This window comes from Colossoma macropomum, unplaced genomic scaffold (assembly GCF_904425465.1).
Source record: "Colossoma macropomum unplaced genomic scaffold, Colossoma_macropomum, whole genome shotgun sequence".
Classification (NCBI taxonomy): Eukaryota; Metazoa; Chordata; class Actinopteri; order Characiformes; family Serrasalmidae; genus Colossoma; species Colossoma macropomum.
The window spans coordinates 57,788,211-57,805,791 of record NW_023494792.1 but is presented as its reverse complement, the minus strand read 5'-3'; the positions used below and the strand labels follow the sequence as shown (position 1 = coordinate 57,805,791).

The window sequence follows — 17,581 nt, the reverse complement described above, 5'->3', positions numbered from 1 at the left end:
ACCAAAGCATCCCAAACAGTTCTGTATGCTTGTTAACTGCATCCCTGGAGCAGTGGCCTCCTGTTTTCAAGAGATAGTGGTAGAGATAGTACAGTTTATCCACAAACCTTATGTAAGGGTTCACATCTGTGCACCACTTTACTGCCAAGTTTTCAATGCTGACTAATCAAATTCGAAGCATGCTTTACAAGTAAGTTACAACTAACAGGATAAATAAAATCAAATAATCTAGGCCAATTAAAGGCTGAGGCATAACGAATACCTTTTTAGTAAATTAAAACACTGTGAAACCACAGAAAGAGTTCAATTTATACTGACATGATGCTGAAAATCAGTAAAATGATACAAGGGGGACGTGCCTTAAATGTACAGAGGCAAAAAACAATCTCGGGGGCGTTATTGTTCTCACATAGAATAGTTAAATGGATTTAATGAAGAATGCATAGGAAATGTACTCTTCCATCAAATGACAGTACCAGAGCGCAGCTCTATTTGCCATTTGCATGAACTAAAGGTGTGCTCCGGTCCAATTTAACCCCCGAACAGGACCAAGGTTAGGTTTAGGGTTAGGGAAACATCATAATATTGGATTTAAAAGACATTTAGTTGAACACAAGTAAAAGAAGGAGAGTATCTATAAAGCATCTACAGTGGACCATCCAAATAAACTCTTCTGCAGGAGTCCCAGTAATTAGGCATCGGCGAAACACTGATGCTATAGCTACTCAAAACGCAGAACTTTGTGCTCAAAGCTGGTCTGCTAATCCCTCACTGCGATTTATTCCTTTCTTCTTTTACTCTAAATTTGATCTGCTGAATGCTCAGCAGGGTTTACTCTTTATTTATAGTCCCAAAACTCCTAGAGAGAACTGAGAAATACATACAGCACTGTATGCATCTGTACATGACCACAAGATCTGGTACAGTTGTAGCAAACAGATTTCTTTGGCCTGCTGAAAACTCAACAATGAACAATGCATTTTTCACCAATTAAGTATTTACAAAAACACAGAGATGCAGTGGCCATCTGAACATTCTCAAACCGTTCATACACAGAGGTCCGCTATTTGGCAGAGTCCGAAGCCGTCAACTTGAGCCATGGGAGAGTAAGTACGATGGGTGGACAGGTTTAGCAGCCTTCATATGAGGCGAGGAAAACAGTGACATGGTCTGCAGGGGTTTCCTGCCACAAAGGCGTGAGCTTTATATAAATTCACTCTCGCATATTTTCACATCTGCCGTGCACATGGTACCTGATGTGTTTCCATCCATGTATCAAGCATCTGGAATGCAGCTTTCACATAACTCAACGGCACATGCAAGACTGTATTTAAGCACTTCCTACAAGTGCTTAACAGCACAGCATTAATAACGGAAGTCTGTCCTGCACAGGACTTTAAACGCTACACGGGTACACGCAAACCGTACAAACCATTACGGTCTCCGAATGCAGGGATTATGGGCCTTCAGAGAATAAGAGCGCACTTAAGAAAACGTGTTTATTTTTATTTCAGATTATGCAATTTGGGTAACAGGTTAAGATACTGTATAGCCTTACCATTGATGCCTATGACACTGGTGTCCCATACGAGATATGACCAACTACGCTGTCCCATATTCCTTAACCCCTCAAACCAGTGGACATCAGCCCTAATCCTGGAAAATTACATTCCTGCAGAGTTTAGTTCCAACCTGTATCTAACAAACTGCCCCCTTCTTACCTAACACTAAGGCATCTGAACCATCCAATCAAGTTAATTAACTGGAGCAGGTGGGGTAAGCTGTGGTTGAATGTAGATTGTGCAGGAAGGTAGATCTCCAGGGCCAAGGTTGGTGACCACTGCCTTAAACTCTTAAATATTAAATCCTTTCTAGTTATTGAATAATGTATAGTAGTTACTGAATAACACGTCTTAGTATTAATCACTGAATAATAAGCCTGGAGTTCAAGGATTTCACACATTGCCACATCATCTAGCACACTGTCCCATTTTGTCTCGTAATATCTAACACATTGTCCCATAATATCTAACATGCTGTTCCACAACACCTAACACACCATCCTCTAACACCTAACACACAGTCCCATAATACCTAACTCACTGTCCGTAACACCCATCACACTGTCCCATGATACCTAAGACACTGTCCTATAATACCTAACACACTGACTTATAGTACCTAACACACCATCCCATCATACCTAACACAGTGCCCCGTAATGCCTTACACAACATCCCATTACACTTAACACAAAGTCCCATAATACCTAAGACACTGTCCATAATACTTAACACACTGTCCGATAATACCTAATACAGTCCTATAATACCTAACACACTGTCCCATAATGCCTAACACACCATCCCATATCACCTACCACACTATCCCATTACACCTAACACACAGTCCCATAATACCTAACTCACTGTCCATACACCCATCACACTGTCCCATGATACCTAAGACACTGTCCTATAATACCTAACACACTGACTTATAGTATCTATCACACCATCCCATCATACCTAACACAGTGCCCCGTAATGCCTTACACAACATCCCATTACACCTAACATAAAGTCCCATTACACACTCTCCTGTAACACCCAACACACTGTCCATAATACTTAACACACTGTGTGTTATGCACTGTGACTGTTGCACCATTTAAAATTCCAACAAGAAGCTCTTGGTGGCAAAAACAGCCCCATTGAATGTAATGTAACTGCTGCACCATTTAAGGTGGAACGGGAACATTCGAACAAGAAGCTCCTGGTGGCTAAAACAGCGCTTTTGTTCCAACTTAATGAGACTTTAATACCAGTTTGCCACTCCAGAACCTGAGCAGAGGCTTAACACACTGTCCGATAATTCCTAACACAGTCCTATAATACCTAACACTGTCCGATAATACTTAACACATTATCCCAGAGCATCTAACACACTGTCCTATAATACTTCACACTGTCGTACAAAACCTAACACACTGTCTATAATACTCAACATACTGTCCCATAGCACCTAACACACTGTCCATAATGCTTAACACACTGTCCCATAATACTTAACACTGTTGTATAATACCTAACACACCATCAAGCAATGAATCTTGTGACCACAATTAAAAATGTGTGGCCAGAATAATAGAAACACGCTTCTTGTTTATATCAATTGCATTTACAATTTACAAGATGCAACATCTGAGTCACTTTGGGACGACATGTATTGTTATTTTCCTAAATGAAAATATGTTAACACATCCTCTACACACTGCTGCACATTTTAATGTACAATTGCTGTTTATTTGCTGAATTTAACACATTGGAAAAAATTAAAACACAAACTGTGGCCTGTGCAAAAGTTATGGCACATTTAATATTTCATGTTTTATTCATTTTCCAAATAAATAGACACTGTGCACTGAAACTTGCAGAAAAATGCTAATTAAGTTCCATGTTCTCTGCAGAGGATGTGTTAACCTCTGTTCACACTTACGGCTGTATAATCCTTATACACGCTGTGCCACGTTACCTGCCTACCTATAATACCTGGATTTACCCTGCAGGTAAATAAAATAAGTGTCAGTAATCTGCTCTCTTTGATTCGAGGGGAAAGCAACAGTCCTCGCCAACTTTATCCCCAAATACACTAATCTGGCCCCCCATAAACCGCGTGTGAGTGCGCCCACATTCCTCCGCTGCGCCTCCTCGACGCACAGAGCCGCTTTTATTGGCCTTTGGTGCGAGACTTCAAACAGAAAGCCCGGATCTGCCGAGCCCGTGTCATTGCGGGGCTGCATTTGAAAAGGACAATGGCTCGCCTAGCACCTCCACACCAAGAGCCCTGAACTGATTGGGGAGGGGGGGCAGAGGGGGCTCTCTTACACCTCACTGCACTGCCGAGCGGAACTCACACTCAATTGCTGCTATAAGGGAAGATGGTCCTTTGTATGCACGCAATGCCGATGCATGTCCTTATCGATTCAGAAATAAAGAGAGAGAGAAAAAAGACCAGCGGGCTCGCTCCTGGTGACGATGGTGAAGATTCTTATTCGAATTTTCCCGTTCCACCTTAAATGGCGCAGCACTTACATTAGATTCAATGGCGCTGTTTTCGCCAGCAAGAGCTTCTTATTCGAATTTTCCCGTTCCACCTTAAATGGTGTAACAGTTCCATTACTTTCAATGTCGCTGTTTTACCCACCAAGAGCTTCTTAGTCTAATTTTCCCGTTCCACCTTAAATGGTGCAGCAGTTATATTACATTCAAGGGTGCTTACTGTTCGAACTTTCCTTGGTGGCTAAAACTGCGCCCTTGAACACACTGTAACTGTTGCACCATTTAAGGTGGAACGGGAAAATTCCAACAAGAAGCTCTTTGTGGCAAAAACAGCGCCGTTAAATGTAATATAACTGCTGAACCATTTAAGGTGGAACGGGAACATCCGAACAAAAAGCTCCTGGTGGCTAAAACAGCGCTTTTGTTCCAACTTAATGAGACTCTAATGCCAGTTTGCCACTCCAGAACCTAAGCAGAGGTGAGCTTGACCACAGCTTAGCACTCACCTATCTGCATGACCCGGCCGAACACAGACGTGTTGTCCACGGTGCTGCAGTTCCATCGCCTCTGCCTGAACTGGTACTGGCACTCCTTGATGCCAGTCTTGGCCCCCTCGCCGATGTACACCATGTGGTCCTGGTAGAGCTGGCACAGCTTCCTCTGGCCCTGGGACAGACCCGTCAGCTGGCTGCACAGCGGCTGAGCTCCGATGATGTACATCTCCGGCCTCTGGATAGGGTTCATGGCTAAAGACCTGCGCCAAAAGACCAGAGCGGCGCGTTAACCTGCCATCCGCACAACATCTCTACACCGCAGCTCATAGTTTCCACAGTTTCTCAACTATATTCACCAAAAACACGATATGCAGAACAACACAACCCATAAGGCCAGCTGAACGTCTTGGAAACTGACTGTATCAAAGGGGAACTCCACCAAATTTTCAAAAATTTCCACATAATTAGGTGGTTCAGGTGTAAACAAAGTCATTCAGAATGGTTTGGTGTGAAGTGCTCTATTCTAGAGAAACTTAAGAGTCAGAATTGTTCACAGTGGTTGTGATAGGAACCAGACGTCCACCTCTAAAAGTTCCCTTACAGAAAGTTATTACACTAAATGGTCATGAACACACTCAGCCTCATGCCTGGACATTGTTTTATGATAGTTTTGTGATACATTTTTGGCCTAAACGGTGTTGTTAACCAATGTATTTTAATCCATTCATGGCGGAGGGATACATGAAGGATGTTGTAAGGCAAAATAGTCCCCCCCCCAATTTTTTTTTTCAGATTTTCTGCTATATCACCATAAACATTACATACAAAACCTTAAATACTTAGAAGACTCGTGTAGGTTCACCGGTGGTTTTGGATAGTAAATAAAATGGCTATATTTGTGCTGTAGTCATGGCGACTCCTGGTTCCTATCATCACCACTGTAAAGCAACCTGAGTAAGTTTCTTCACATCAAACCACTCTGAATGACTTTGTTTACATCTCTAGGACTGAATTATTCAGAAATTCTGAAAAAGATAATGCTGGAATTCCCCTTTCACTTTGTTGCCAGGCTATAAAGTTTGGCACTGTATGCAAATGAAGGCATTTTATTGGCTAATTTTAAACAGATCTGCTTTAAAGATAAAGCTGAAGTATTTTATCATCACGTTATCATCAGCATCAGTTTAAAACTAAACAAATCTGGCCGTTGAAATGTTAAGGAGCGCTGCAGCTTCACGGTGCTATGGTGGGTGTTATTTTATGCAAATAGGGCTGAAATAAGACATTTCATTGGCTAATTAAAACAGCAATAGTCCTACCTTTCAGTTCAGTTTTAAAGTTATAAGCAGAAGTGGGTTGTTGACTCAGCTCTATGTGCTTAAATATAGTTTTCACATACTTTTCTGGATGTAATCTGTTGCTTATCTTCTTGCTTGTACATTTGCGAGAACATTCCTTCACATTTAGCTCCTTTTTTTGGGTTTAATTTCATTCTGTTTTGCTTTAGAGCAAAAAGATTGAAGGCTACTAGATAGAGAAGAATAGCAGCTAACAGACTCCAGTGCCCATACAGATAGATGCTGGATATAGTTGATTAGCTTCACTGAAATTCTTTAAGAATCTCAGTACTTAAGTAATACTTATCTTTCGGTTAGTTATCTCTTCATAGCCACTTTCACTTCTACTCAGTCCAAGTCTGGACACTGTTACTTGAGGATGATGCTTTAAGCTCCTCTGTGTACAAGCAGCCCATAAACATTTCAACACCAGCTCCAACTGTGAGCCCAGCTCTTCCTAAAGTCCACACACAAGGTCAAGACGCGTCCTGTTGTTGGGTGCTGCTGTCCCTATTTACAAACAGGCTGACCATTTGGGGCTCCAGGGTAAACATTGTGACAAAAGCCTCCACATTTGTTCTCGGTTCCTTGTACGCGGAGCCACAACAGGTCACACAACAGGTCTTATCACGGACTCTAACTTGATGAACCAGGCATGCATGATCTTACCACCACGAGTTCGCGTGCGCCAGTCTCTGGGAGCTGCAGGCGAGGAGGGTGATGGTGAGGATAAAGCGCAGGCTCTGGCTCGCATCCATGCCTCTCCGTCCGGCAGCAGGCAGCCTCCTCTGAGGAAAGATACAGGGCGTTACAGGCCACCAGTCCACTCGGTTTAACCTCCAAACTGACTACAGCAAGCAAAAGCTCTGCCAGAACATGGAAAACCGCCTATACAAGCCTTAAAACCGCTCAAATCAGTGTGACATCTGATTCAAAACTAAAAGAAAAAGCTATTTAAGTGCAGATAGAGGGTTATTCCCAGTCTTAGACTGACAGAAGCGTTAAAACACATGTCGTTAAAAAGCTAAGCGCTGCATTCATTTGGGGATTAGCGCTCCTGACTCCTAACTTTAGACTCATGCTGCTCTGATCCCCTCCGCAACTCACTCCAGCGCTCCTCTACGCACATGCTTTTACGCGTTGGGTTTGTTTTCCCCACCCGTATTCCGCCAAGCCGCGCCCCCTGAGCTAAGACTGGCTGATAAGCGTCACGCTTTCTTCACCCTGATTGGCCAGTAGCGTTCCGCGTCTTGCGCTATAGGGATCAGCTTGCAGTGTGACGTCGTGTACTCAGATTGGCCAGTCGTTTATGCTTACAAGCAGTCTGCCAGTCCTAGAGCGCAAACGTGACCTATCAGCCAATCCTAGCACAGGAGGCGGGCCTGGACGGAATACGGGTGGTAAACAAAATGAGCGTATTTTAAAGGGGAGGAGCTGAAGGTAAGAATAAAGTGGAGCGGAAAGGAAGCAGGAGAGCTGCTGATGTGCAGGAAAACAGGAGAGGGCAGCAGATGGGGGCAGAGGCTCTGGAGGGTTCACGCGAAAACCGTCCGTTTGTGCAGCCTGTTTTTCTGGTAGACCTACATTAGGATTAGAAAGAGGAGCTTGCGTGGAAGAAAAAGCTCGATAGGTTTGTTAATCGACACGTTGGTGCGTCAGTTTCTCATTTTCTGGGGATTTTTACAGAACAAAAAGTCAGAAGGCCAAGATAGCATGAGAGAGAGAGAGAGAGAGAGGGAGGGAGAGAGAGAGGGAGAGAGCATAAAGGAGTTAACGACTTGGAAAAAAGTAATTTCCATCGAAGTTCACATGCGTAAAATCCGCTTTTCACTCTGGTCTATGCTTTATTGCAATAAACCAGAACAAGGTGGGGGTGGGGTGGGGTGGGGTGGGGGGGATCCTAATTTGAATAAAGGAATAAAGGCGTCCATACATCTGATATCTGACACTTCCACTCCTGCTGTCTATAAATCTCCCCCAACACAATAACACAAATACACATCCAGGGTTTTCATGGCTTTATATGTGTGTGTGTGTGTATATATATATATATATATGATTAAAACAAAGAAATGTAAAATTTGAATGAAGAACTCTAGTGATTACTTCTAGGTCGCTATTTAAATGTAAACAAATTTGTGACATTGACCATGTTGAGTCTTTTCTCTTCCACTGAAGCTTGTGTTTGCACGACTGTATACATTGTCCATGCCAGCTCAAGTGTACGCTGTCATTAAAGCAAAAGGGGGATGTACAGCAAATACTATATATATATATATATATATATATATATATATATATATATATGTATATGTATGTATCACTGCTGTCGGAACACAACCTCATATCTCCAAAATGGTAACTTTACAGGAGAAGGAAAAAACCCACTTTACTTTTAATGTAAGTCAATGGAACCGGACTCTTTTTCCAAGTCATTTTGGGCCTTTTCTTTTAATCCATTCATCATAAAATTTACACACAATGTAAAAGGCAACAGGCATTTTCAAACGATGTAAAAAACTGAAAAAATGACAAAAATGGAGATACAAGGTTTTGTTCTATCAGCAGCGATATACATATACATATATATATATATATATATATATATCACTGAGCTTAAATGTGCTTTATGTTACTTCAAAAATGTTTAACAAAAGGACATTTATTTCAGAGAAAAACACTTTGAGCACATCAGACTGATGGTAGACTCTTTCTGTGGAGCCAGGCTGCACTAAGGCTACTGTAAAGCACAGAGGAGGAAAGGTCAGCGGGGGCTGTTTTCTGACAGTGGTGTCAGTGAGCTTGTGTTCATTGTAAAAAGGCATTTTGGATGCTAATCTGCAGAGATCTCCAAAAAAAAACTGACTGAATGGTGACGATCTGAAACTCAGCTGCCTTTTTACTTCGTCAAAAATAAAAATAAAGTAAAAGTGATTGTCTTGGAAAGGTTTAGAATACATGCCACTTGGTTTGACATTTTTAAGTATGGCAGATATACTTTTTGGGACCAGACAGTTTTAGGCACCACATTATTTAAAACCATGTATCTTGGCAACAGGTGTGCCTCTGCTTGTGAAATCAGCATATGTCATTAGAATAAACACAAATAAACACAGGTAACACTAAAAAGTAAGAAGCGAGTCTTATTTTAAAAAGTAGTTGTTATTTTGTGAGCTAGTCTGAAGAACAAAGTTTGGTTCTAGATTTGGTTCCAGATAACGAAGCACTGATTATCCGAACCAGGTGCTGGATGATAACTCTAGTTAATACACATATAACATTATTGTATTATTGTTACTTGTATTTATTCTAATATTAGTCTTTTCTGAGTGAAAATGCGTACTAATTTGTGGATCATAACCATATGGAAATCTGATATATGGCCATATATCGCTGTTGTTGGAAGAAAACTTCGTATCTCCATTTTTGACGTTTTTCAGTTTTTGACATAGTTTGAAAATACCTGTTGTCCTTTACATTGTGTGTAAATTTCATGATGAATGGACTAAAAGAAATGACCTAAAATGATTGGGAAAAAATTCTGGTTCCATTGACTTACATTAAGGGGAAAGTATTTTTTTTCCTTCTCCTGTAAAGTTATTATTTTGGAGATACATGGTTTTCTTCCAATAACAGCGATATGTATTTCAAATATATGACATATGTTGGCATAAATGCATTTTTCTTATAAATCCAACTTATATATGTGTGACATTTATGCAAACTTACTTAAAATGGGCAATTTTTAAATATGAGACATATTTCTTTCATATATCAACATATAAAAACATATAGGTGTAATGCATATATTTAAAAATACATGATAGAATTATTCATATATGGATGGCATATATCACTCATATATGCTAGCTTCATATTGTATAAGGGCTTTTTTTTCTTTAAAAAAATCTTTGTGTTTGTATCAGACATACTGTAATCAGACTGACAGCATGTATACCAGACATGTCTATTGTCAATATATTAAGCACATATGTCCAATACGTGACGCTTATACATGTACACTCCTGGGCAATAATGGACCAAACCCCAAATGTTTTTTTTTTTTTATTGATGATTTTCAGAGTCCAGATTTGAACCCTATAGAGAATATTTGGTATTAAACACAACTATTAAACTCAAACTAGTTCGGCAATGTTTTTCAGCCATCAATGCTGAGCGGGAAAACACTGACTCTCCTTTCTGTACAGGGATATCTGCAAGTTTACACAAGACATTTATAGAAATCAAAGGGAAAAATATCCCATACTAAGCTACTTTATCTATTTGTTAAATGATTTGCTGTTAAGACAATTAAAAGTTTAATAAGTTGCCTTTTTGGGATATATATATCGCTGTTTTCAGAAGAAAACCTCTCCAAAATCTCAGAAAGGAAAACTTTACAGGAGAAGGATAAAACCTACTTTACTTTTAATGTAAGTCAATGGAACCAGACTTTTTTCCAAGTCATTTTGGGTCGTTTCTTTTGGTCCATTCATCATGAAATTTACATACAATGTAAAGAGCAACAGGTATATATATGTGTGTGTGTGTGTGTATGAATATATGCCATATATGCTCACATATCATAAAAAGGTCAGACATACACTTCAAAATATATGTACATACATGTTTTATATATACCTACCTAACAACACACAGCATAAGATCGTTCACCTGTATAACAGCATTAGTGCCGTGCTGTGTTGGAGCAGTGATAGTGAGCCTGTGATCAGAGTGAGGGAGATAAGCCCCTCCAGCCCTCACTGTGGGCTGTAATTCTCCTCTAAACTGTTTTACAGCGCCACCGCCTCGCTGCGCCTCCGCACCGCGTTATCTGAGCGCTCTGTCCTCGCCGCGCGGCTCCGAGCTGCTGCGCAGACGCCACTCGATTTCCGAGCAGTCTGTGCATGATAAAGCAGCCGCTCCGAACTCTTTCATCTGCGGGAATCCACACGCCCAGCCGTCACCTTTTCACACGGCCAGGGCTCCAGAACACCCCCCCAACACCGCCCTGAGGACCCCCCAATCCACAGTGCTGTATAAACGGGGCATTTCCCATCGAAACTCGCCATGAGAGACAGACAGAATGAGGACAGACAGAACGTACAGCGAGCTACGGACCGCGGCTAGAGGGGCCAGAACCACACTCACTCACACGTTACTGCAGTAGGATAAGAACCAGAGGGTTCTAACTGTCTGTGCTGCTCATCCAGCGGCTGTACTACGCATGCGTACATCATTGATATAGTATAGTATAGTATAGTATAGTATTGTATTGTATAGTATAGTATAGTATAGTATACACTCTTAAAAAAGATGTTTCTTCAAGGGTTCTTTGGTAAAGAAAATGGTTCTATATACAACCATGAACACTCAAAGAACCTCTTGCATGGTGAAATGGTTCTTTAGATTGGTGGAGAATGTGTTGTAGATGGTTCTATATAGCACCAAAAAAAAAGGTTCTTTTATTGTTACAAGCTTGACATCATAACAGTAGAAGAACCCTTTTTGGTGCTATAGAGAACCACTTTCAAAAAATTATACTACACACTTAAAAATTGTTCTTCAAGGGTTCTTCAGTAAAAAAAAATGGTTACATAGAACGCTTTATTCATGCAAAGGGTTCTTCTGAGTGTTTGTGGTTCTATAGAAACATTTTCTTTACTGAAGTACCCTTGAAGAACCATTTTAACTGTATAGTATAATGTAGTACTGTATGGTATACTCTCCTAAAAAAGACGGCTCTTCAAGGGTTCCTTAGTAAAGGAATGGTTTTAGTTAGAACCATGAGTTCTATATAGAACAATTTCATGCTGGTTCTTCAGATTGTTGGAGAATGTGCTGTGTATGGTTCCATATGAAAAAAAGGGTTCTTCCAGTATTACAAGCTTGACAACACAACAATAGCAGAACCGTTTTTGGTGCTTTATAGAACCATGTTCAAAAAGGTTCTATTTAGAACCATACACAACAAATTCTCCATCAATCTGAAGAACCATTTCACAATGCAAAGAACCCTTTAATCATGCAAAGTGTTCTTTGAATGTTCATGGTTCTATAGAACCAGCTTCTTTACTAATGTACCCTTGAAGAACCATCTTTTTAAGTGTGTCGTGTAGTACAGTATGGTATACACTCTTAAAAAAATGTTATTCAAGGGTTACTTAGCAAAGGAATGGTTCTATTTAGAACCATGAGTTCTATATAGAACTATTTCTTTGCATGGTGAAAGAGTTCTTCAGATTGATGGAGAATGTGCTGTGTATGGTTCTATATGGCACCAAAAAAAGGGTTCTTCCATTATTACAAGCTTGACAACATAACAGCAGAACCGTTTTTGGTGCTTTATAGAACCATGTTCAAAAAATATGTTCATATACAATGAATTCTCCATCAATCTGAAGAATAATCTCACCATGCAAAGAACCATTTAAGCATGAAATGGTTCTATTTAGAGCTCATGCTTCCATACAGAACCCATTGTCTTTACTAGAGAACCCTAGAAGAACCATCTTTTATGCTAGTACACACTTCTTGAAGTGGATCACACCACTATCATTTAAGGATAACGTATAAATATAATTTAGGAAAGAGAACGACTGACTTTCAAGTTTTAAAAGAGGAAGACTTTTAAAAAGCACCTTTATTACTATCATGTTATTTCCTATAGGATCTATAACCCCCTCTTGTGGCCATATTTGATAACTACAGTTTTCTCAGCCTGCACATCTTGAAGTTTAACAAAACACAGAGTTAGCATATTATTATGAGGCATCTGTCCTAAAACACATCGAAATAAAATGACATAAAAACACATATAATATATATAAATTCGGCCTACAAATTATAAACAAAAACAGTATTAATTTCATAGTAATTCATTCAGTATTCATTTCATTCAGTGATAGCATGATAGTGATTATAACAGATAAGTGATAAAAATATTTGTGTGACTTAAAGATTTAAATACTTTTACTCCTTGCATTTATGTGTTATGTAACACCATGTACAGCCTACAGTATGTCATATATAATACTCCATTTCAGTTGTCCAGCCTGAAGCCACCACTTGGGGGCGCACTTCAGCAAAGAATGAACAAAGGCCATCAAGTCCAAGAAACCTATTTTCTTCTGAGCTGTGTGCAATAGCAGCGCAACCGAACGCAATGCCTGTGTAATACAAGCCTGAACCTTGGCCTTGGACTGCTGGGGATGATCAGAAATGAGAATAAAACAAGCGAACACTTCTCAACTTAAAAGGCAGAGTTTTCTAGAAAGCGCACCCAATCCGAACAGGCCCGGTCCGGCCATCAGCTCTCATTAAAGTGAATGTCAGTCATCTGTTGGTGGGCACAGGGTTTTAGATTTGGCTCTAAAGTGCAGAGCTTGCTTAGCACATCTCGGGCCTCGTCCTTTGAGGGGGTTTTTTTCTCCTCGGGCGATGGTGCCGTGCAACATCATGACCTGACAGATTCTCTCCAGCAGCAGCAGCAGCAGCTCTCTGACTGTCAGCTACGAATTATGCACCGACACCCAGAGCTGCCTGAAACACACTCACACATTCCAATCACACAGACGAGAACTCACCTCATCTGAGAACCAGGCGATCTGGGTGATCTGTGTGTGTGTGTGTTGGCGTCGCCAACATCACCGCTTATGCCACAGCCTTTAGTTTTCATGGATGCTTGAGAGAACATTATGTATTCTATAGGACTCACGGCCTGTCAGCTACACTGTGCATCAGCAGTGCAGTCCGAAGGCAGCATACAGCGAATGTGAATGGCAGCCCTGAAGTCTGGAACAGTTTCTGGAGCTCGGTTTGGGAATACCGAGGCCTCTATATGACAATTCCACAAAGGCTGAATGGATCTGCTTAAGTTAATGGACATGAAGTGGACACCACCAGTGCTTTGATCTCTAAAGGCTGGAGCACATCAACCCAACAAACTCCAACAATTGCAACAAAGCTAAACGTTTGTTTTTTTGGCCTGCCTTTCCTGTTGGGAGACTCTAGAACGTTCTCCCCAATCCACCCTGTTCTAGATATCCTCCTCCATCTACACTGTTCTAAAATGTTCTTGACCATTTACACTGTTCTAGAATGTTCTCCTCCATTCAAACTGTTCCAAGAGAAGAGAACATTTGAGGACAGTGTGAACAGACAGGTATATTCTAGAATACTGTAGATGAGGGAGAGCAATCTAGAATGGTGTGCATAGAGGAGAACATGCAAGAACATTGTGAATGAGGAAATAACGTTCTAGAGAACATTGTAGAACAGCGTGAATACAGACAAAATTCTACAACAGTGTGTATGGAGTCTAGAACAGTGTGTACTGAGAGAACGTTCTAAAACAATTTGAATGGGAGAGAACATTCTAAGATGTTCTGTTCTAGAATGTTCTCCATTCACACTGCCACATGAAGAGAACATTTGAGAACAGTGTGAACAGACAAACATATTCTAGAACAGTGTGCATGAGGGAGAGCATTCTAGAATAGTGCATATGGAGGAGAACATTAAAGAACAGTTTGAATGTGGGGAGAACATTCTAGCACTAAGAACATTGTGGGGAGAACATTCTAAAGGAAAACATTCAAGAACAAGTGTGAATGTGGAAAAGATTGTAGAACAACCTAATGTATCAATCTAGAACAGTGTAAACAGTGCGATCAGGAAAGAATATTCTACAGTAGTGAGAAAGAGGGAGAGCACTTTAGAACAGTGTGAAGTGTGTGAGGAACACATTCTAGAACATTATGAATGTAAGGGAGCATTCTAGAACAGTGTGAACAGGAGAGAACATTCTAGAACAGCATGAATGGAAAAGAACACTGAAGAACTGTGTGAATGCAGAAAAAGATTCTAGAATAATGTGAATTGGGGAAGAACATTCTTGAGCAAAGTGAATGGAGGAGAACATGGGGAGAACATTCTAGAGCAGTGTGAACTGAAAACATTCTAGAGCAGTGCGAACTGAGAACATTCTAGAGCAGTGTGAACCGAGAACATTCTAGAGCAGTGTGAACTGAGAACATTCTAGAGCAGTGTGAACTGATGAGAGCCTTTTAGAAAAGAGTGCATAGGGAGAACATCTACAACAGTGTGAATAGAGGAGAAAATTCTAGAACAGTGTGGACGGAGAACACTTAATGGACTCCCATCAATCACAGCACAGGTACAGCACACCAACTAAATGTTTGTGTTCTTTGGTGTTTGTTGGAGAACGTTGGGTCAGTGTGTTCTAGATTCAGAGTGACTTTAGGTGCCTTGATTTTGCTTCACTGAGAGAACAGACTCAACAGCAGAGAGTGGAGATGGAACCTGAAGGTATGTGTGTTCTCTCCTTCTGGCTGTGTGCGTGTGTGACTGGAGGGTTCAGACTGAGGACTACAGGGACACACACACACACACACACACACAAACACGCACGCACACACACACACACACACACACACGCACACACACACACACGCACACACACACATGCACACATACACACACACACGCACAGCTACACACATACACACGCACAGCTACACACATACACACGCACACACACACACATGCACACACACATGCACACACACACATGCACACATACACACACGCACAGCTACACACATACACACGCACAGCTACACACATACACACGCACACACACACACACATGCACACACACATGCACACACACACACACACACACACACACACACAGGCCCCAGAAGGAAGCGAGTGTGCGTGAAAGAGAAGGAGACACACAGCGCGAAGCAGCAGAGACGCCTTTTCCCTCAAAGCATGCAGTCCAACGTGCATCAAACAGCCATTTGACTGATTTAATGAAGACAATCTGCAGCACAGATCTCAGCCTCTCTCACACACATGGCACAAAAACGGAGAGAAGAAGAGAGAAACACGCCGCAGAGCAACAAACAGCCATATGTGGAGCGTTTCAGCTGGCTGTGAACTCGCAGCACTTATCGTACCCACCGCGTTCACAAGACTGTAAAAGCCCCTCCCCCTCCCTCAGTTCACAATAGACATGATATCACTAAGAGTGGGAGATACAATAAAAATATACCATCATGATTCTTTTACGACCTCGTTTTTTCTGAGGTTGGAACAGGCAAAACGCAAAAAACAGCAGCGCTACCTGTTCTAGAATGTTCTCCATTCACACTGTTGCATTTGAGAACAGTGTGAACAGACAAGTATATTCTAGAACTGTGTGAATGAGGGAGAACATTCTAGAATAGTGTGTATGAAGAAGAACATTTTAGAACAGTGTGAATGGAGGAGAAGATTGTGAATGAGGAGATAACATTCTAGAGCAATGTGGATGGGAAGAGAACCTTCTAGAACTGTGTGAATGAGGGAGAACACTCCAGAGCAGTGTGGATGAAGAAGAACATTCAAGAACAATGTGGATGGGGAGAGAACATTTGAGAACAGCATGAGTGGAGGAAAACATCTAGAACAGTACGAAGAGGAGAGAATATTCTACAAAACTGGAAAAGAGGGAGGACACTCCAGAACAGTGTGAATGAAGAACATTCTACGAGAGTGTAAATTGAGGAAAACATTCTAGAACACCATGAATGTAGGAGAACATTCTAGAACAGTGTGAATGAGGGAGAACACTCCAGAGCAGTGTGGATGCAGGAGAAGATTCCAGTACAATGTGAATGGGGATATACCATTCTAGAGCAATGTGGATGGGAAGAGAACCTTCTAGAACTGTGTGAATGAGGGAGAACACTCCAGAGCAGTGTGGATGAAGAAGAACATTCAAGAACAATGTGGATGGGGAGAGAACATTTGAGAACAGCATGAGTGGAGGAAAACATCTAGAACAGTACGAAGAGGAGAGAATATTCTACAAAACTGGAAAAGAGGGAGGACACTCCAGAACAGTGTGAATGAAGAACATTCTACGAGAGTGTAAATTGAGGAAAACATTCTAGAACACCATGAATGTAGGAGAACATTCTAGAAAAGTGTGAATGGGGAGAACATCTACAACAGTGTGAATAGAGAGGAACATCCTAGAGCAGTGTGGATGGAGGAGAACATCCAAGAACAGTTCCAAACTCAATCCAGAACTCAATTTAGAGTGTCCAGTTGGCCTGACTGCATGTCTTTGGACTGTGGGAGGAAACCCATGCAGACACGGGGAGAACAGGCACACAGAACTCCACACAGAAAGGACTCTGGTCGCCCGGCTGGGGAACCGAACCCAGGCCCTTCTTGCTGCCCACAAACGATTCAAAATATTACATTTCCAGAATATGAAAAATACAATCATGTAGAGCAATTAATCTAACCAGGCTTCTTGCTGGTGATCCATTCTGAGAATTTGACGACGACACCTTAGATGTGCATGCTGGTCAGAGTAAAACATATCAGCACATAGAATTTGGTTTTGCAAAATTTTTTGGTTTTGCCAAACTTTTTGCCGGTTCTCAATGTAAGTGCTTTATAGCTGCAATTCAGTAAATAAAACTATTTGCAAATGTCATTCAGTAAATGAAGCTGCAGGTCAAGTCAATTGGATGTGCAGCTCTAAGAAAAACTTAAACGTGTGTAGAACCTCTAGGCTACGTTTACACAGCAGGTAAGAGTGGGCCAAATCTGATTTTTTTGTTCGGCTGTTCACAACACCTTTTAAATGTGACCTATGTGTGACATT

The 17,581-nt window shown here is 41.1% G+C and overlaps 1 protein-coding gene across 1 annotated transcript in view; it reads right to left on the bottom strand.

Moving 5' to 3' along the window:
- The window catches only part of wnt5b (wingless-type MMTV integration site family, member 5b), a 148,066-nt gene that overhangs the window by 12,367 nt on the left and 118,118 nt on the right, over window positions 1–17,581 (bottom strand). The window contains exons 2-3 of the mRNA XM_036577662.1: window positions 6,562–6,680; window positions 4,568–4,815 (exon numbers count right to left, since the gene is read on the bottom strand). Of these exons, the coding sequence (XP_036433555.1) occupies window positions 4,568–4,815; window positions 6,562–6,650 (337 nt within the window). The 5' untranslated portion in view covers window positions 6,651–6,680. The remainder of the gene's footprint in view (window positions 1–4,567; window positions 4,816–6,561; window positions 6,681–17,581) is intronic.